Source organism: Clarias gariepinus, chromosome 16 (assembly GCF_024256425.1).
Source record: "Clarias gariepinus isolate MV-2021 ecotype Netherlands chromosome 16, CGAR_prim_01v2, whole genome shotgun sequence".
Classification (NCBI taxonomy): Eukaryota; Metazoa; Chordata; class Actinopteri; order Siluriformes; family Clariidae; genus Clarias; species Clarias gariepinus.
Genome location: NC_071115.1, coordinates 14,385,146 through 14,400,282, shown reverse-complemented (window position 1 = coordinate 14,400,282; position 15,137 = coordinate 14,385,146). Strand labels below are relative to the sequence as shown.

At 36.6% G+C, this 15,137-nt stretch overlaps 1 protein-coding gene across 1 annotated transcript in view; it reads right to left on the bottom strand.

Moving 5' to 3' along the window:
* fam20ca (FAM20C golgi associated secretory pathway kinase a) overlaps nucleotides 1-10,797 on the bottom strand; it is a 59,568-nt gene extending 48,771 nt beyond the window's left edge. The window contains exons 1-3 of the mRNA XM_053515279.1: nucleotides 9,666-10,797; nucleotides 6,864-7,039; nucleotides 411-489 (exon numbers count right to left, since the gene is read on the bottom strand). Of these exons, the coding sequence (XP_053371254.1) occupies nucleotides 411-489; nucleotides 6,864-7,039; nucleotides 9,666-10,255 (845 nt within the window). The 5' untranslated portion in view covers nucleotides 10,256-10,797. The remainder of the gene's footprint in view (nucleotides 1-410; nucleotides 490-6,863; nucleotides 7,040-9,665) is intronic.
* Between the last annotated feature and the right edge of the window lie 4,340 nt (nucleotides 10,798-15,137).

Sequence of the window (15,137 nt, the reverse complement as noted above, 5' to 3'; positions counted from 1 at the left end):
TGAATGAATAAATTGTTGCACAAATATTATGTGTTTTAACCTTGATAATATAAGCAAAGATAAATCGATACACAGGACAGACACATCCACAATATTGTAATAATGTAATTAGGAATGTGAACCATCATGATATGCAAATCTGACCTGGCCCAAAAATCTAAATTGAATAATCCAGCTTGTAATGTGAACATAGCCGAAAAAGAAAAAGAAAAAAAAACCAGATGGCTAAAACTTCAGGGTTGTTTTTAGAGTTTTAGCTTAGGAACACGCTTAGAGCTTTTATAATATTACCTCATCTACATAACACAGCACGCTCTTGAAATATTTTCCCTGTCTCAGTAAAGAAACCTGAGATTCCCCTAATTGCATTGTATTAAGGATGATAAATCTGAGACTCTTGTGCCACTTACTTCATCGGCTTGAAGAGAGCTTGGCCATAATTCTGAAATGTCATGATGAGTTTCAGTTGAGTGCCACCAGACTTCATAGCTGTGGGAAGAGAGACCACTTTTTATTCAGGGTCTTTAGTTGTGAGACAAGAAAATTCATCACAGTTTATTTAGCGTGCACACACACACACACTCACACACACACACACACACACACACACACACACACACACACACACACACACAGTAATACCTAATATAGTGATTACCACATAGGTAATACTCTGGCACTGTGCCCTGGCATACTGACAAGCACCCAAATATACTTTTTTCCTCTAAAATTTTTTTCTTTTATTTATTAATCCAACCTGACAAAAGATGGAATGTAATTATTAGTTTATTCGAAGAGATCCTAATATTTAAGCACTCTCCTTTTCTCACTTTGCCGCTCTAGGAATGCACATGACCCAGACCAAGCATCACTACCATCATCCAGTATGCAGTGATGATGTGTCTAAAATTATATCACTGACTTAATAAATGTAAAGTACATTGTAGATGACTATTTTTCTTTCAGTGAAAAAGATATTTTGCTTTCCATGCAAGTATTTTTTTTTTTAGAAACATGCATCTGATTTTCATGACGGATGAACAGAACAATAGACAACCTTAATTCAAATGAATAGAGGAGTGTTTCCTCATATCTGAATGGTGCTCAAATGATTATTGAGAAGCCATGTGCAGCCTGTGGTCCCACAAAGTTAATGATACAGTTCCAAAACTGCTTTAATTATTCATTTGCCATGATGTGTTCCTGCAATATGTGTATACACTTTATTTAATTTCACACGGCCCATGTCATAGTTACAGTATATCCTTATAGTTTGCATTCCGACACTACAAGGACGTTTCGCTGCTGCTTGTTATTAAAAAATACATATATGGGTGACACTAAATGACTATAGATAAAATGCTCTTTTAAAAAAAAATATCTGTCATATTGAATTGATTCTTGATATCGAACATAATATATCTATAAAAACATACTGCCTCCGTGTCCTCCCCATCCCACCCCGTCCTCCACCCGCCTCCCACTTCTCTTGTGCCTACCTGTCCTTTTCCAGAGTCCAGGCCTCCACTGCCTACCCCTTGATATTTGTCCCTCTGCTGCCTACTGTCCTCCCTTGTCTTCCTATTCTCCTCCTGCCCTTCTGTCTTCCCTTGCCTCCATTGTCCCCCTGCCTACTCGTTCATCCTCCTGAGAAATGCTGATAACTTTCCCTACTGATTTACTTTTTCACAACCCCCCCCAAGAGTGACAATTTATGGCTTGGCCAACAAATAGTATAACATCACTCTGAGATAAGCAATGATTTGTTATACCTTTTTGTATGTAGTTTGAGTGATAGTACTAGTGATAAAAAAAAAAGTTTACAATAATATGAAGCAACAGAGCAATAAACAACCTGATAAGTTCAGCTCAATCTATGTGTTATGACTGAAAAGGTGTCAGAGATACGCTGCAAACTATGTGACGGACAGAACAGATACTAACAGTCAACTGAGGATCTATGAACTAGTGCAAACAGAACAATAAAAAAACAATCATGAAAAAAAACAAAAACACCATACATACTTTATCACCATGCTTACAAAATCCATACAGCTTAAGAGATAAATAGAATTTTGGGTGTAGATGGGTGGATGGGATGGTAGAAATGATAAAACACCTAATGTCTAATTAATTTAGAATGCAGAAATTATTTAATTCTAATAATTTCCTAGACTTTTAGACTTTTTTGGCACAAAATGCTCTTTTCAGCTTTTTGTTTAAAATGTTTTTTGTTGTTTTCATTTTTTCTATATTAACATGAACAGAAAAAACAAACAAGAAATAATGAATTAATTAAACAACTTACCTGTCATAAAAACGCAAAACGCTTCGTAATTAAAAAAAATTATGAGATACATAATAGCCTATAACAAAGTATATTAAATTGCAAAACAATGCAAAATCCACTCTGCACTTGTTCTGTGACACAAAACTTTTTTTTTTTAATTTAGGCTCATTCCACCTTATGCACACCATGACATTATGCACTCTAATCCTAAACAGTAGAACATAAATTAACTAAATGTGAAATAAAACAAACAAAAAAAACCATTCTAGGTATTTCTATACACCGTTCGTTTCCTGTCCTTGTTAACACTCTCTTTCTCTTGATTATCGTTTCTAACTGTGCTTAGCTTTTGGCTTTTCTACTTAAGCGATTTGTTTTCCTGCTGCCCTTTCTTAAGTCCTGTTTATCCATCCAGCGAATGTTAGCTGTATTGGTCCCTTGTTTTTGCCTGAAGATCCTAAGGCCTTAATATTTGTTACTGGCCTGTCTTTTGGCTTATCACTGACCTGCACGCATTCACCTTGTCTGCCTGCCTTCTGACCTCTGCAGTAAATGCTGACAATGATTCTAGAAACCCATTAATAAATCTCTGTGGGTACATGCACACCTCTCATGTGAGTCTTCTGTGTTACACATAGCTTTAATGACACACAGTGTCCCTGTTTATTTGTCAGAATGCACAGATTAAAGTTCTTTTTTTTTTCGCCTTTTGTGTCAGCTTTTATGGCCTGGTAGATTTAATTGCCTGGCTTTCAGCAGCTTTGCTTATCTTTCATTGTGTGCTTAGCTGAATCTATTCCCTATATTGTACACAGCTGTAAAATTGGCATCCTTTAGCTATATCATTACAATGGATGCTTGACCCAGATGCCAGATAGTTCAGACTTATGGACTAGCCCTGTTCCATTTTTCTAAGACAAGATACTTAAGTGAGTAGAATTTAAACTTTTCAACATCAAAGATTCCTATCCTAAGGATAGTTTAGAAAAATCAGACAAATAATAAGGTATAACAGTAGAGTATAATAACTAATTTAGTAGAGGTTTCATTACTTTTCTGTCCGAATAATAATATCAATTGAAACTTTGGACAGTAGCCGATAAATTCCTGCTCATCCTGTTATCTTAAACATGTTCAATAGTCAGCACCACACATTTAATTCTATTAACATAATTGATTATGTTTTTTATTTGTGTATAAAAATCATCTAATTATAGCAGGTGCCATTATTTATTTAACAAAAAGGAGGCCAAAAAAAATATATTGCAATTACCCTATTATTGCTATCACAGGATTCAAGAGGGTAAGTTGCAGCCAGCTACTGCTAATAATGAGATCGTGATTATTTGATTATCAGCACTTATGCAGATTCCTATAAAACCAGAAGTTTTGGCAGTTTGTTGGAGCATTCAGGTGTGTGTTTTAACACAATGCTCATAAGCAATGGTCTAATAGAAGCAATTGTTGGTGCACATCAACCCGAAAAATGTTATAAAACCACTTTCAAACAATTTGGAGTTTAACATTCTACAGTAGGATAGATTATATGCAAGTGGAAGTTGATGTCCTAGCACATTCACACTAAGACCAGACTGTGCAATGCTCAGAGAAATACAAAAAAAAAAAAAAAAGGGCTAGAGCTCAGACTCTATAGGCCTTACTGAGCATGTTAAATGTTACAGTTCATGACAGCTCAATTAGAAGAAGACTGAACAAGTATGCTTTGTTTGAAAGAGTTGTCAGGAGAAAGTCTTTTCTGTCAAGCACAGCCATGGAGGGCTGATGGCTTGGGCTTATTTTTCAGCCTCCAGCATGAATTCCTCTGTATACCAGAGTATTGAAAAGGCAAGCCAACTAAAATACTGTAGTGGGACTTTAAGGGAGCTGTGAATGAGGGAATGTCCTTAATGAACACATGCTTTTCATAAAGTTATTAAATATTTATAAATTACCATTATAGAAATTAATAATGAGACCTGCTATGATCAGATGATTTTTATGATGTTTTTACACAAAAAACATAGAACTAGGAAATAAGTGTATATTTTTATTTACTTACTCATCGGCTATATCACTTAATCCTGTATATACAGTAGGGTCGCAGGAGCTTGAAGCCTATTTCAGGAAACTTAAGGCACGAGGCGGAGTACACCCTGAACGCGGTGCCAATCCATCGCAGGGCACACACATACCCACACTCACACACTCATTTACACACTATGGGCTATTTGGGAATGCCAATTATCCTAATTTGCATGTCTTTGGACTGTTGGAGGAAACCGGAGAACCTGAAGGAAACCCACCAAGCTCAGGGAAAACATGCAAACATGCAGAGACGGGAATTGAACTCGGACCCTGGAGTTGCAAGGCGGCAGTGGTAAACACTAAGCCACTGTGCTGCCAGCTCTCTATTCTATTCTATTCTATTCTATTCTATTCTATTCTATTAATCATTCTCTATACTGCATATTATATTTTGCAGGAAGTGGTTACAAAAGTTTCAACACCAGTGCCATAACTATAGCTTCAACACTGTTTCTACCAAATGGCCTAAAGAAGTCGGGAGGCATTTTGCTTATATATATTTGTTATCATTCTTTTATTTTAGACTCAAGATCAAAATTATCTCTGCATGCAATCAGCTCTAATACTTTCGAAAATGTTTATGTTTAAAATTGTTGTATTCAGTGTATATATGAGTGCAACAAAATTAAAATCCATTATTTTTGCTGCATTTGCATTTAATTTATTCTTTTAAGTGAGTTTTGCTTGTGGATTCGGACTATGGGTCACCCTGTATATTGCTTCTGCATTAACAAATTTGACTTCGATGGGATGGACTGGCAGGAAGTAATCCATGGATAAGCCTTGAATCTGCTGCAACCCTGCTGCCCAGGATAATAAAGATAAATAAATGTATGAGTAAATATCTTGAATCTGACCCCACCTGTGTTGTAACAATGTGCTTTACCAGCACCACTTCCAACTCAGCCAACATCCAGACACAAAGGTTGTAAAGACTTACAGTGCAGGGTTTAAAATCCCTAAGCTTGGGACAGTTTTACTGGAGTGTCAGAAAGCTGATGGTACTGACTGATGTATACCGCACTATAAACAACTAGGCTACATCAGCATTCACTCTGCAGCAAGGCTAAGAGGGGTACTGATAGATGGACAGCGATTGGGCTGCCATTCAACTGTAGCAGACATGCATCCATTCATCCTTCTGTATGATGTCACTGTATATGTCTGTTTAGTGCTCCAAATATCTGAATCTGTACTCAGTTTTTACAGTGAATATAGTCTAAACAGAAAAACAAAAACAGAACAAAGAAACAAAAACTAAAGAAACAATCAATCAGAAAAGTCAATCATGATATTCTGGGGCATTTCTATCATACAAGCTATGTATCCTTTTTTTTTTTTTTTTGCATATCTAGGACAGCAAAACAGCAGATTTTTTTTCTTATAAAAAATGAATACAAATTGAGTTGAGAAAGGGAGTTGGATTGTCTTCTTCAGCAAATCCAAAAGATTCTCTGGACTCATGGGTGGTGGCCAACCCATGTGTGAAAATGATGTCTCATGCTGTTTGGACCACTCTTTCACTATTTGAGCCTGATGAATCCTGGCATTGTCATCTTGGAATATGCCCATGCCATCAGGGAAGAAAATAAATCCATTGATAGAAAAACTCATTCAGTATATTCAGGTCATCAGCTGACCTCATTTTTGGGCACATAACATTGCTGAATCTAGACCTGAACAACAGAAGCAATCCCAGATCATAACACTGCCCCAATGGCTTGGGCGCATCAGTTTATCCACCTTTCTTCTTAACCTAGCCTCAATTAATTAATTAGCCTCACTGACAAGTGGTTTTAAGGTTACACTGCTGTTTATCCCCAATCGCTTGAGTTCTTACTTTCACTATTAAACATAGCTGAGTTCTACTGTTATTTCTTTTAATTATTATTTGATTTCACTAAGCATTTAAGTAATCACTTCTTGACCAAATTTAAGTAGTTTCAGAAATCTCCTGAGTTGTTTTTTTCCCTTGACGCAGGACAATAATTTGGCCCTTCTGAAACAAAGTGACATCTTTGCCACAGTCACAGGATATTTCTTCTGACATGTTTGTTTAAGAAATGAGAAGCCTCTCCCCTCTAGGGTTCAATATCTTGCAAACTGAAACATATTAATCACTACAGTAGGCCAAAAACTCCTTCAGGAAGTCTGGAGAACTATTCCGTAAGACTACATTAAAAAATACAAGAAAGTCGATCTCTTTGGAAGTAAAATATGAAGAAATTATTATGACTTAAGACTTTTCACATTACTGTATACTGTATACAGTACATACAAATCAGAATTTGAATGCTTTTTCACTTTTTAATTGCATGAGTGGGTTTGTTGTGATTGTGTGTGCATCTGTAGGTTGCCAGAGGTTAATCCTAAGCAATGAAACTGTGATGCCTATGAAAGGGAATTGCAGCCAAACTTTGCTAAATATTTTTAAGTTTAACCATGACTGTCATTTTCCATATTAGTGACCCATTTCATTTGAGCTTACCTACGCTTGTTATCTTCTGGGCCTGAAGGTCTTTGAGCAAAGCCTCCACTACAGGGTTGTGTCTGGAGTAAAGCTCATAGCGGTTAATCCCAATGTGAAAGCGAAGCCAGTTAGGGTATGATTCAGCAGTGGCTTCCCCGGTTGGGTTGTACTCCTCTTCATTACCCTCATGGTGCCTAAGAACAATGTGCAGCACAGACCATCAGACTTCATACAATTATGCAAGTTATGTATTTGTATTATAAACAACGAACATGGAAACTAATATCTGTATCTTTACATAAGTACTGAGGAACAGTTGGGAACCTGAACATATACTGTAGCACATGCACATGTCAAGCACATGTGTGTCTGTAAGTCAAGTCTGTTCTCAATTGGCATTTCAGTTTTACCATTAAAAATGACTCCAAACCTAACATTTATGTCTAAAGTCCCTAAAATGTTTATAGAATCAAAGTCAACTTTTCATTCTGATCCGAAATTAGGAAAGGAAGGCCAATTTAATGAACTGCAGGTGAAAGTAGAACTGTTGCCAGAGCACAAAAAATAAAAAATAAATAAAGCACAACTTAATGTTTAAGTTTTATAAGCTCAAGCCCAAATCGATTCTCAAGGTTATTTTCTTGAGTGAGTGTCTTAAAATAAGGCACCAGCCAAAGTGCTCCAACTATGTATTACTCTAAAAAAACTTTACAAAACTTTATATTCATTATTTATAAATGTCAGAAGGTAAGTAAATAAATAGGTTAATTAGATATGTCTAAATCTAATACCAAGACTTATAAGTTCCAAGGCTTAAATCAGATGAAAGCACTACATTACTGACTAAAAGGCTACTCTCATCTCTTAAAAAATTAAGTCAAGATATAAATATATAATCTCTTATAAATATATCAGGGTAATGTATGATGTAATTCTAAAGTCAAATCCAGTTTTTTAGCAACTCAGTGGTCCAGTTGTTGAGTCATCACCATAATTCGCTTCAGTTTCTATATTTCAGCCTCTCTCTGCACTGCATCACTGCAATAATCTCTTACTGTGGATTTCTCTTTCTTTTCACCAATAATTAGTCTTGGAAGTAGCCAATCTTTCTCTTTTACCTTGTCCCTTATTATACTTTTTAACTAAATTATTTTTTCATAGCTAGGCCGTTTTCATAGTAAATAGCCTCGTAAAAAAACGTGTCATTTATGAGAGTTCAACGGATATTGCAGAGAGATGTAATCTACATTTATGACATAAATTCCACAAACACAATGACAGGTAATCAGTTAAGAATTTTTTTTATAATGGCCGTAATGTCACACAGTGTCAAGTTGTGTTAGGTCAAAGTTCTTGACAGAGAATATATTGGAATAATTACTGATTCACACATGTAATACCTAGCACCTGAGGCTCTGACTATTACAATCAATTAAAAAATTATGGAGTTCTGGCCTTAATTTTATGCCATTATAACAAAAGTGGGTAATTTGATCAGTAAAACAGTCACTAAGTAGATCATATTGCTTTAGGTGACTGTGTTCTGCATTCATCATTTTGTCCTTGCAACAACAGGGAATGACACTGACTCCTAGAGCCTTTAGAGGTCAAAGCACAACATTCTGGAGAACAAATATATAATGCATTAGCTATGATGGTATACAGGAATATAATATTTATTGCTTAAACTAAAATTTTTCAGCAACCATATTTTTTTTTTGTCTGGAAAATAACAACAACTATGTTGGATAAGTTACGCAGAATAACTGTCAAAACCAAATTCGAGCACAAAACCATTGCAGGAGAAGCAGTGAAAAATGGATTGACAAACAACTCACATTTTGATATGAGAAAAAATAAAATAAAATAAAATAAAATAAAATAAATCAAGGGAAGCAATGGATGGTCTTTTATGTTCGATTTTCTTTGAAATGCCCTTGATTTCCACTTACACTAAAAATAAACGATATTTTAATATGATTGTATTTTAGAAAAGTATTTAATTCAACACTCACATAAAAGGTACTCAACTGAAGGTAATCTTTATATTTTATACTGATATTACAATTTAGTACTCTTTTCACCCTAACAGTACAAGATGCAATATAAATGTTCAATTCCCCACATCATACATTCAAGACCGATCCTTAAAGTCTGAACCTATTTGTTATGAAGCTTAATACAACTTTTTATTACATTTCATTATGTTAAAGTACAAAAGAGTAACTTTGTGTATATAATCCCTGAGAGAAGTGTTTTGTACCACAAGATCACAGTTGAAGATTTACTTTTCCTGGATTGTATCTAATGTGCAGAAAGCAGAACATCTAAGGTTATTTACAATCTCACAACAAGTGTACATTTTAACTGGAAATGTTGATAGGTTATAGTGATTGGTTATAGTGTACCGTTAAAAAATAAGGTACATATATGGACGTAATTATTTTTATAATTTAAATTTACAATGTGCTTTATGCTACAGTATATATAGATATAGCATTTTAGGAGAAAAAAAACATACTGTATAAAGGTAAGAACGCGCAAGGATGTCATAACAGCTACACGGTACAGATTAGTGCCTTTATCTGAGAAACCATGTAGGAAATGCAGGATACACTATAATTTACATACTGTAAATGACATGGAAAAATCAAAGTTTATTTAGTGAGAACGGAACTTGAATGTTTTCCCTCCACCACATGTCACGTTAGTAAGACGCCAGTTTCCTCAGGTGTCGGTAACGACCTTTAAAACTTAACACAGCCAAAGCGCACGTGAGCTACTTTCAAATCTAACACGTCTCGAGCTTGGTTACTTTACCATTCTTGGTTTCCGGTGGCTTTGGAATAAAATCGTATGTCCGTGTTGACGCTGAACAGCGTGTCGTCGTCGGTGAGCAGCGGCAGCTCGCTTTTATAAAGCGGGTGTTGGTAGAGAGATGCGAGTCTGGAGGCGCCCCTGTTAGTCTGCCTGCCTCCACTTGCCGCCTCCTTCATCAGCCTCCTCGGGCTGTCTGAATCCGTCCCGCGCTGCTGCGCTCCTCGAATCGGATCCGTCTTGTCTCCGGTGGCCGCCGCCTTCTCCAGAGACTGTGAGCTAAGGTTCGAGCTGGGCTCTTGGCTGAAATCTTGCAGGATTCTGAGTGTGTGCTTGCTGGGCCAGCTCGCTTCCACCGGTGCGCCGGACCTCGCGCGCTGCTGTTGGGGCTGCTGCTGCTGCTGTTTGCCCCGGCCGCGGGGCGCCTCGCTCGGCTCGTGCGCACAAGAACAACCCGAGTTTGCGGGGTCCGCTCCCGCTGCTCTCTTTTCCAGTTTGGGCAGCAAGTCTATCATGATGTGCATGGTGCACGCTACGAGAAAGACCATGAGAAGCAACACGCGAAATTTGCGGAAAAGGATCATTTTGATCATTCAAAAAGGCGGCTAGTTTGATCAATCCAAGTGCCACATTACCGGCGTTTTAAGGATGCTGAAACGGAAACACACCTCACGGTGCTTCTTGGATATGCATCTGCTTTCATCTCAAAGTATAATCCGCGGTGTCTGATTTTTTTTTTTTTTAGCTATGATTCATCTTTTGTATCCAGGTCCATGATAATATACATAAGCATGCTTTTCGATCGATCAGCGTTATATCGCGCGCATCATCTTCCTGTGCACCTACAGTCAAAATGTTTTTAAAGGTGGCGAGCTATACTGTAAATCCGAAGCAGCACTCCATCCCATTGGAAAAAAAAGCAAAGCTCAATAAGAAATCGTTTTAGAGATCGTGTGCAGTCCGTTTCCTTACTGAACGTTAACGCACAGATGAATCCTTTTTATCACCAATAGATTCAAAAAAATGTATTGAATCAAGTCCGTGCAGTGTAAAAAAATGCACAAGACAACTCGCATAAGAAGCAATGAAACGAACAGTTCGGATGGGAAAATGAATGAAGTGTCGGCCGTGTGTCCGCTATGCTGTGGCAGGTGTCTGACGTGTCCGCGCGCTCGCGTCCCGGTGCTGTCGCTTATTCTCTCGCACTGCTGTGTTAAATATGAGCACGGAACTGTGCTGCCTCGCGCGCGCGTCACAGGCCCCAGATTGGCTGCTAAGACTACGCGCGAGCAGCCGCCGATCCTCGAAGAAAACCTTTAAATGCCATTTTGAAATACCCACCTTCACTTCACATGCGGGCGACAAGAGGGCGCTAGTGCACAAAGAGGGTGGCCCTCATGCTCGTGCACACATATCCTAACGAGCTCCGCTTTATTCCAAGAATAATGGTCTCGTTTGCTTCATTTTTCATGTCAGCACACCTGAAGCTACTGTTCAATATTGCATGCAGAGACGCCTTAAAAAATGAGGCACTATAAAACAGTGTGAAGGGGAGTCAACAGTAGAAAAATTGGTTAAAAGCTTTAACCGGTTTGGCAACCCTTTGCCCTAAAATAATAATAACACAGTAAAAATAATAAAAAACAGGTATACTGTAATTTTATAAGAAACTTGGCAGGTACATTTATGCTTTACAGTTCTTCTGGAGACTTTGACTCACATTCTTTTATTACATACAGTACAAAACCCATAAGACTTATTCCACCCAAAAAAGGGGATTAGGCTAAACTACATTAAAGGGCACTGGTGGCTCAGTGGTAGGTTTCTTGCCTGACATGCGGAAGCCTTGGGTTGATTCTCAGCCAATGCCCAAACCCCAGCCAGTGAATGCAGTGCCGGGCCCAAGTCCAGATAAAATTGGAGGGTTGCATCAGGAAGGGCATTTATCGCAAAACCTGTGCCAAGCTTGTATGTGGATCGGATAGTCCGCTGTGGCGACCCCTTGCCAGGAGCAGCCAAAAGAACAACAACATGCTAAACTACTGAAGAAAAAAAAAAAGTCAAATGTCAGCTGTGAGGAAAAAAAATTCAGATGTAAGAAAAATATTACATATGCTATACATAGAAATTGTGTGTTTCTTATCAAAATGTGCATGTTGAAAGAAATGTGCATGTGTGTGTGTGTGTGTGTGTGTGTGTGTGTATAGGTGATCTGCTATGCAATATGTTGTTTTATTTATAGCTGTACAGAATTTTTCTATAACATTTTATAAAAAGTAATGTTTGGAAATAATAAATGTTTTTTACAGATTCAACAATTTATTAAATCAGCACTTTGAGTTATGAATTTTAGATGCCTTTTCATTCATTAATTCATTCATTAATTTAAGTTAATAACTTATCCCAATTATGGTTATTGTAATTTCAGAGCTTGCCCTAGGAACATTGGAATAACCACAGGATATATCATAGGCACAACACACTTACATATTTGCACACTCGTTTGCACCTCTTGGTCTACATAACTCAGGGATGCCGTAAAAAGGGAGTGGTAGGTAAGGAGTGACGGGAGACCCTAAAAAATTTATCACAATTTAAAGGTTTGGCTTCATCGTGGTTGGGAGTTCAGTATATCAGGGGTCCAGAATCTCTAGTGGTGCATGCCATAATTCAATCTAGTTATTGTTTAAATACTTGTTTCAGTACATGCAAAGATATCATAAGTGACATAATATGTTTATGTGTAACATACATTATGTAATATTTTTCCTACATTTGAAATATCATATTTGACTTTTGTCTACTATAGTTTAGCATAATCTACCTATTGGCATATTTTGGGAAGAAAACAGGGAATCCGGAGGAAACACAGGTGAACATGATGAGCACATGAACTCTGCATGGACAATAACTGCTGCTCAGGATTGAACTGTACAGCCTGGAGTTGTGAAATTACCCACTCTGCCACTGCATTACCCTTGCATGAAAACATATGTAGGGAAAAATAAACCCACAGAGACAAGAGAAACAACAGCTGGTGTTTTAACAACTAAAATTTTCTTGAGGGCATAACACAATAGGCTTATCATTGTAATCTGCTCTTGAAAATTAATGGACTAAACCATTTTGTTTATTGAGTGTTGGCTGTGATAACTAACATCCACAGTTCTACATACTGTAGCTCCAGCTATTATTCTCCCTAATAATTAATATAAAATCTCTTTCTATGAGTGATCATCCCTCATCAGTGATTGGGTCAGTCAGTGGATGGTGACATAAATGGAGTTTGAATGTGAGAAAGTAACGGGGGGAAAAGGCTTTTGCATATTTTTATATCGATTACATAATCAGCACTTATTGGGCTCTTTTCTGTTGTAATTTATTTGGGGAAAAAACAAGACAAGAAGAAACAGAACAGAACAGCTGGAAATGTTTTTATTCCAAGGATAAATCATTTTACTACTGTAAAATGTCTGGGTGATGTTGGGAATAAGTTTGCCACATTTGTTTTCTTATTCTTGGCATATACTGTATAATAATGATGAACTAAACGCCAATAAAACAACAATAAAATCTAACCGAATGTTATATTAGTTCATGGATTGATGTGAACATTTATGCTATATTAACTTTTTATTACATTATTAGTTAATGACAAGGCATAATTTAGCCTTTTAAACTTCCAGGACCTGTTAATGGGTCCAGACCTTCCCTTCCCATTATTCTAACTACATATCATTGGTTTTACAAAAAAATTAATAATAGTTCTTGAATAATACAGTTTAAGATAAATTAGTCTATAATAAACTGAGAGTTAAATGAACTATAGCCTGAAATCTTGTGTCATACTTCAGGTTAAAAATCGGATTAAAAAATCCTCTAGCCGGAGGAGTTACATTTGTACAGAACTGGTAAGCCCTTAAGGTTTGTGTGCAGGCAATATACATTCACTTTACACTTTAATAGGAACACCTCTGCACCTGCTTATTTAGGCAGTTATCCAATCAGTTATCCAATGGGAAAAAATGTCACCTTAGTGACTATAACAGTGGCATGGTTGTTGGTGCCAAATGTGCTGATTTTAATATTTCAAAAACTACTTTGGTGCCAGATGAGCTAATTTGAACATTTCAAAAACTGCTTATCTCTTAGGATTTTATTTTTTATACACAGGACAGTCCCTAGAGTTTACAGAATTATATAAAAAGGATTAAATGAGTGACACATGTCTGGGTGAAAACACCCAGTCAGACAAAAATGGCCAGACAGGTAGAAGTTGCCAGGAAAGATATTATAACTCAGGGGATCAGAAAAGAATCTCGGTATGCACAGCACATTTAACCTTGAGGTGGATGCAAGGCTATGAGACCACAATCAGGTTCCCCTCCTGTAAGCCACAAACAGGAATCAGAAGTATCATGGAGACAATCTCACAGGACAACAGTTGAAGACTGGAAAAAGACCAGGTGATTAGAGTTAAACACAGCTTTAATACATGCATACACATACTGTAGCACATAGCAGCAAAGAAAAAAAGAACAGCAAATGTACAGTAATGAGTTTGCTTTACATAGCAACTTGCTAAATTATTAGGCTGGATTTGCTAGTACATTAAGTGACCTATTAAAGTAATCATATTTTTTTAAATCTACGATTTAAGGATTCAAATAGCACACTCGTTATTTTCATGTGTACAATAATATTTTGGCTAAGTCTTGGAGCAATGGAGCATTTTAGATGTTTCTACAGATAAAAACACATTAGGGCCAATTTGAGATTATTTATAGGATGACTTGTTTTTGGGTCACTGAGGGTTGAAATAAATTTATTCAATTCAAGTTTGCTTAGTTATTTTATAAATAAAGGATTGTCTTCTTCCTCTTTGTAGGAGAGTTATATGTGTTGTATCATTCTTAGTAATGATATATACTGTATATATTTTTTGCTGAAAACTCTGAGTGGCTTTTTTTTTTTTTTTTTTAAATAGGCTTTCAGATATGATCTCTGAATGTCTACACAATTTGAAACACTCTTTATCTGCGTACAATGTTTTAAAATCCAATGGGCTATATGTTTTCTGGTAATGCTTTAACCATACATTTTCTTAGTATGACTTAACCAATAAAGTGATTGACTCTTTTAAGTATGCACTATAGGCACAATGTTAAATTTTGTACACATAGTTTAAGCAGTTGGCTATTCATATTCTTACCATCTCTGGTGTGGCTCATTATTACCCACAAATATTAAGATCAAGTTGAAGATGATATGATACCTACTCTTAAAGTGGCTATATATTAGTATAAACCGACAGCTGAGTCTTTGACAATCTTTAACGACGATTTAAAACGTCCCCAATAATAATAATAATAATAATAAAAAAAAAAATCCCAACAGTGTTTGACTTATGGTACTTATATTTAGTGACCTAGTAAGCCAGTGTTAAGATTGATCTAATGATGGGAAACTTAAGCA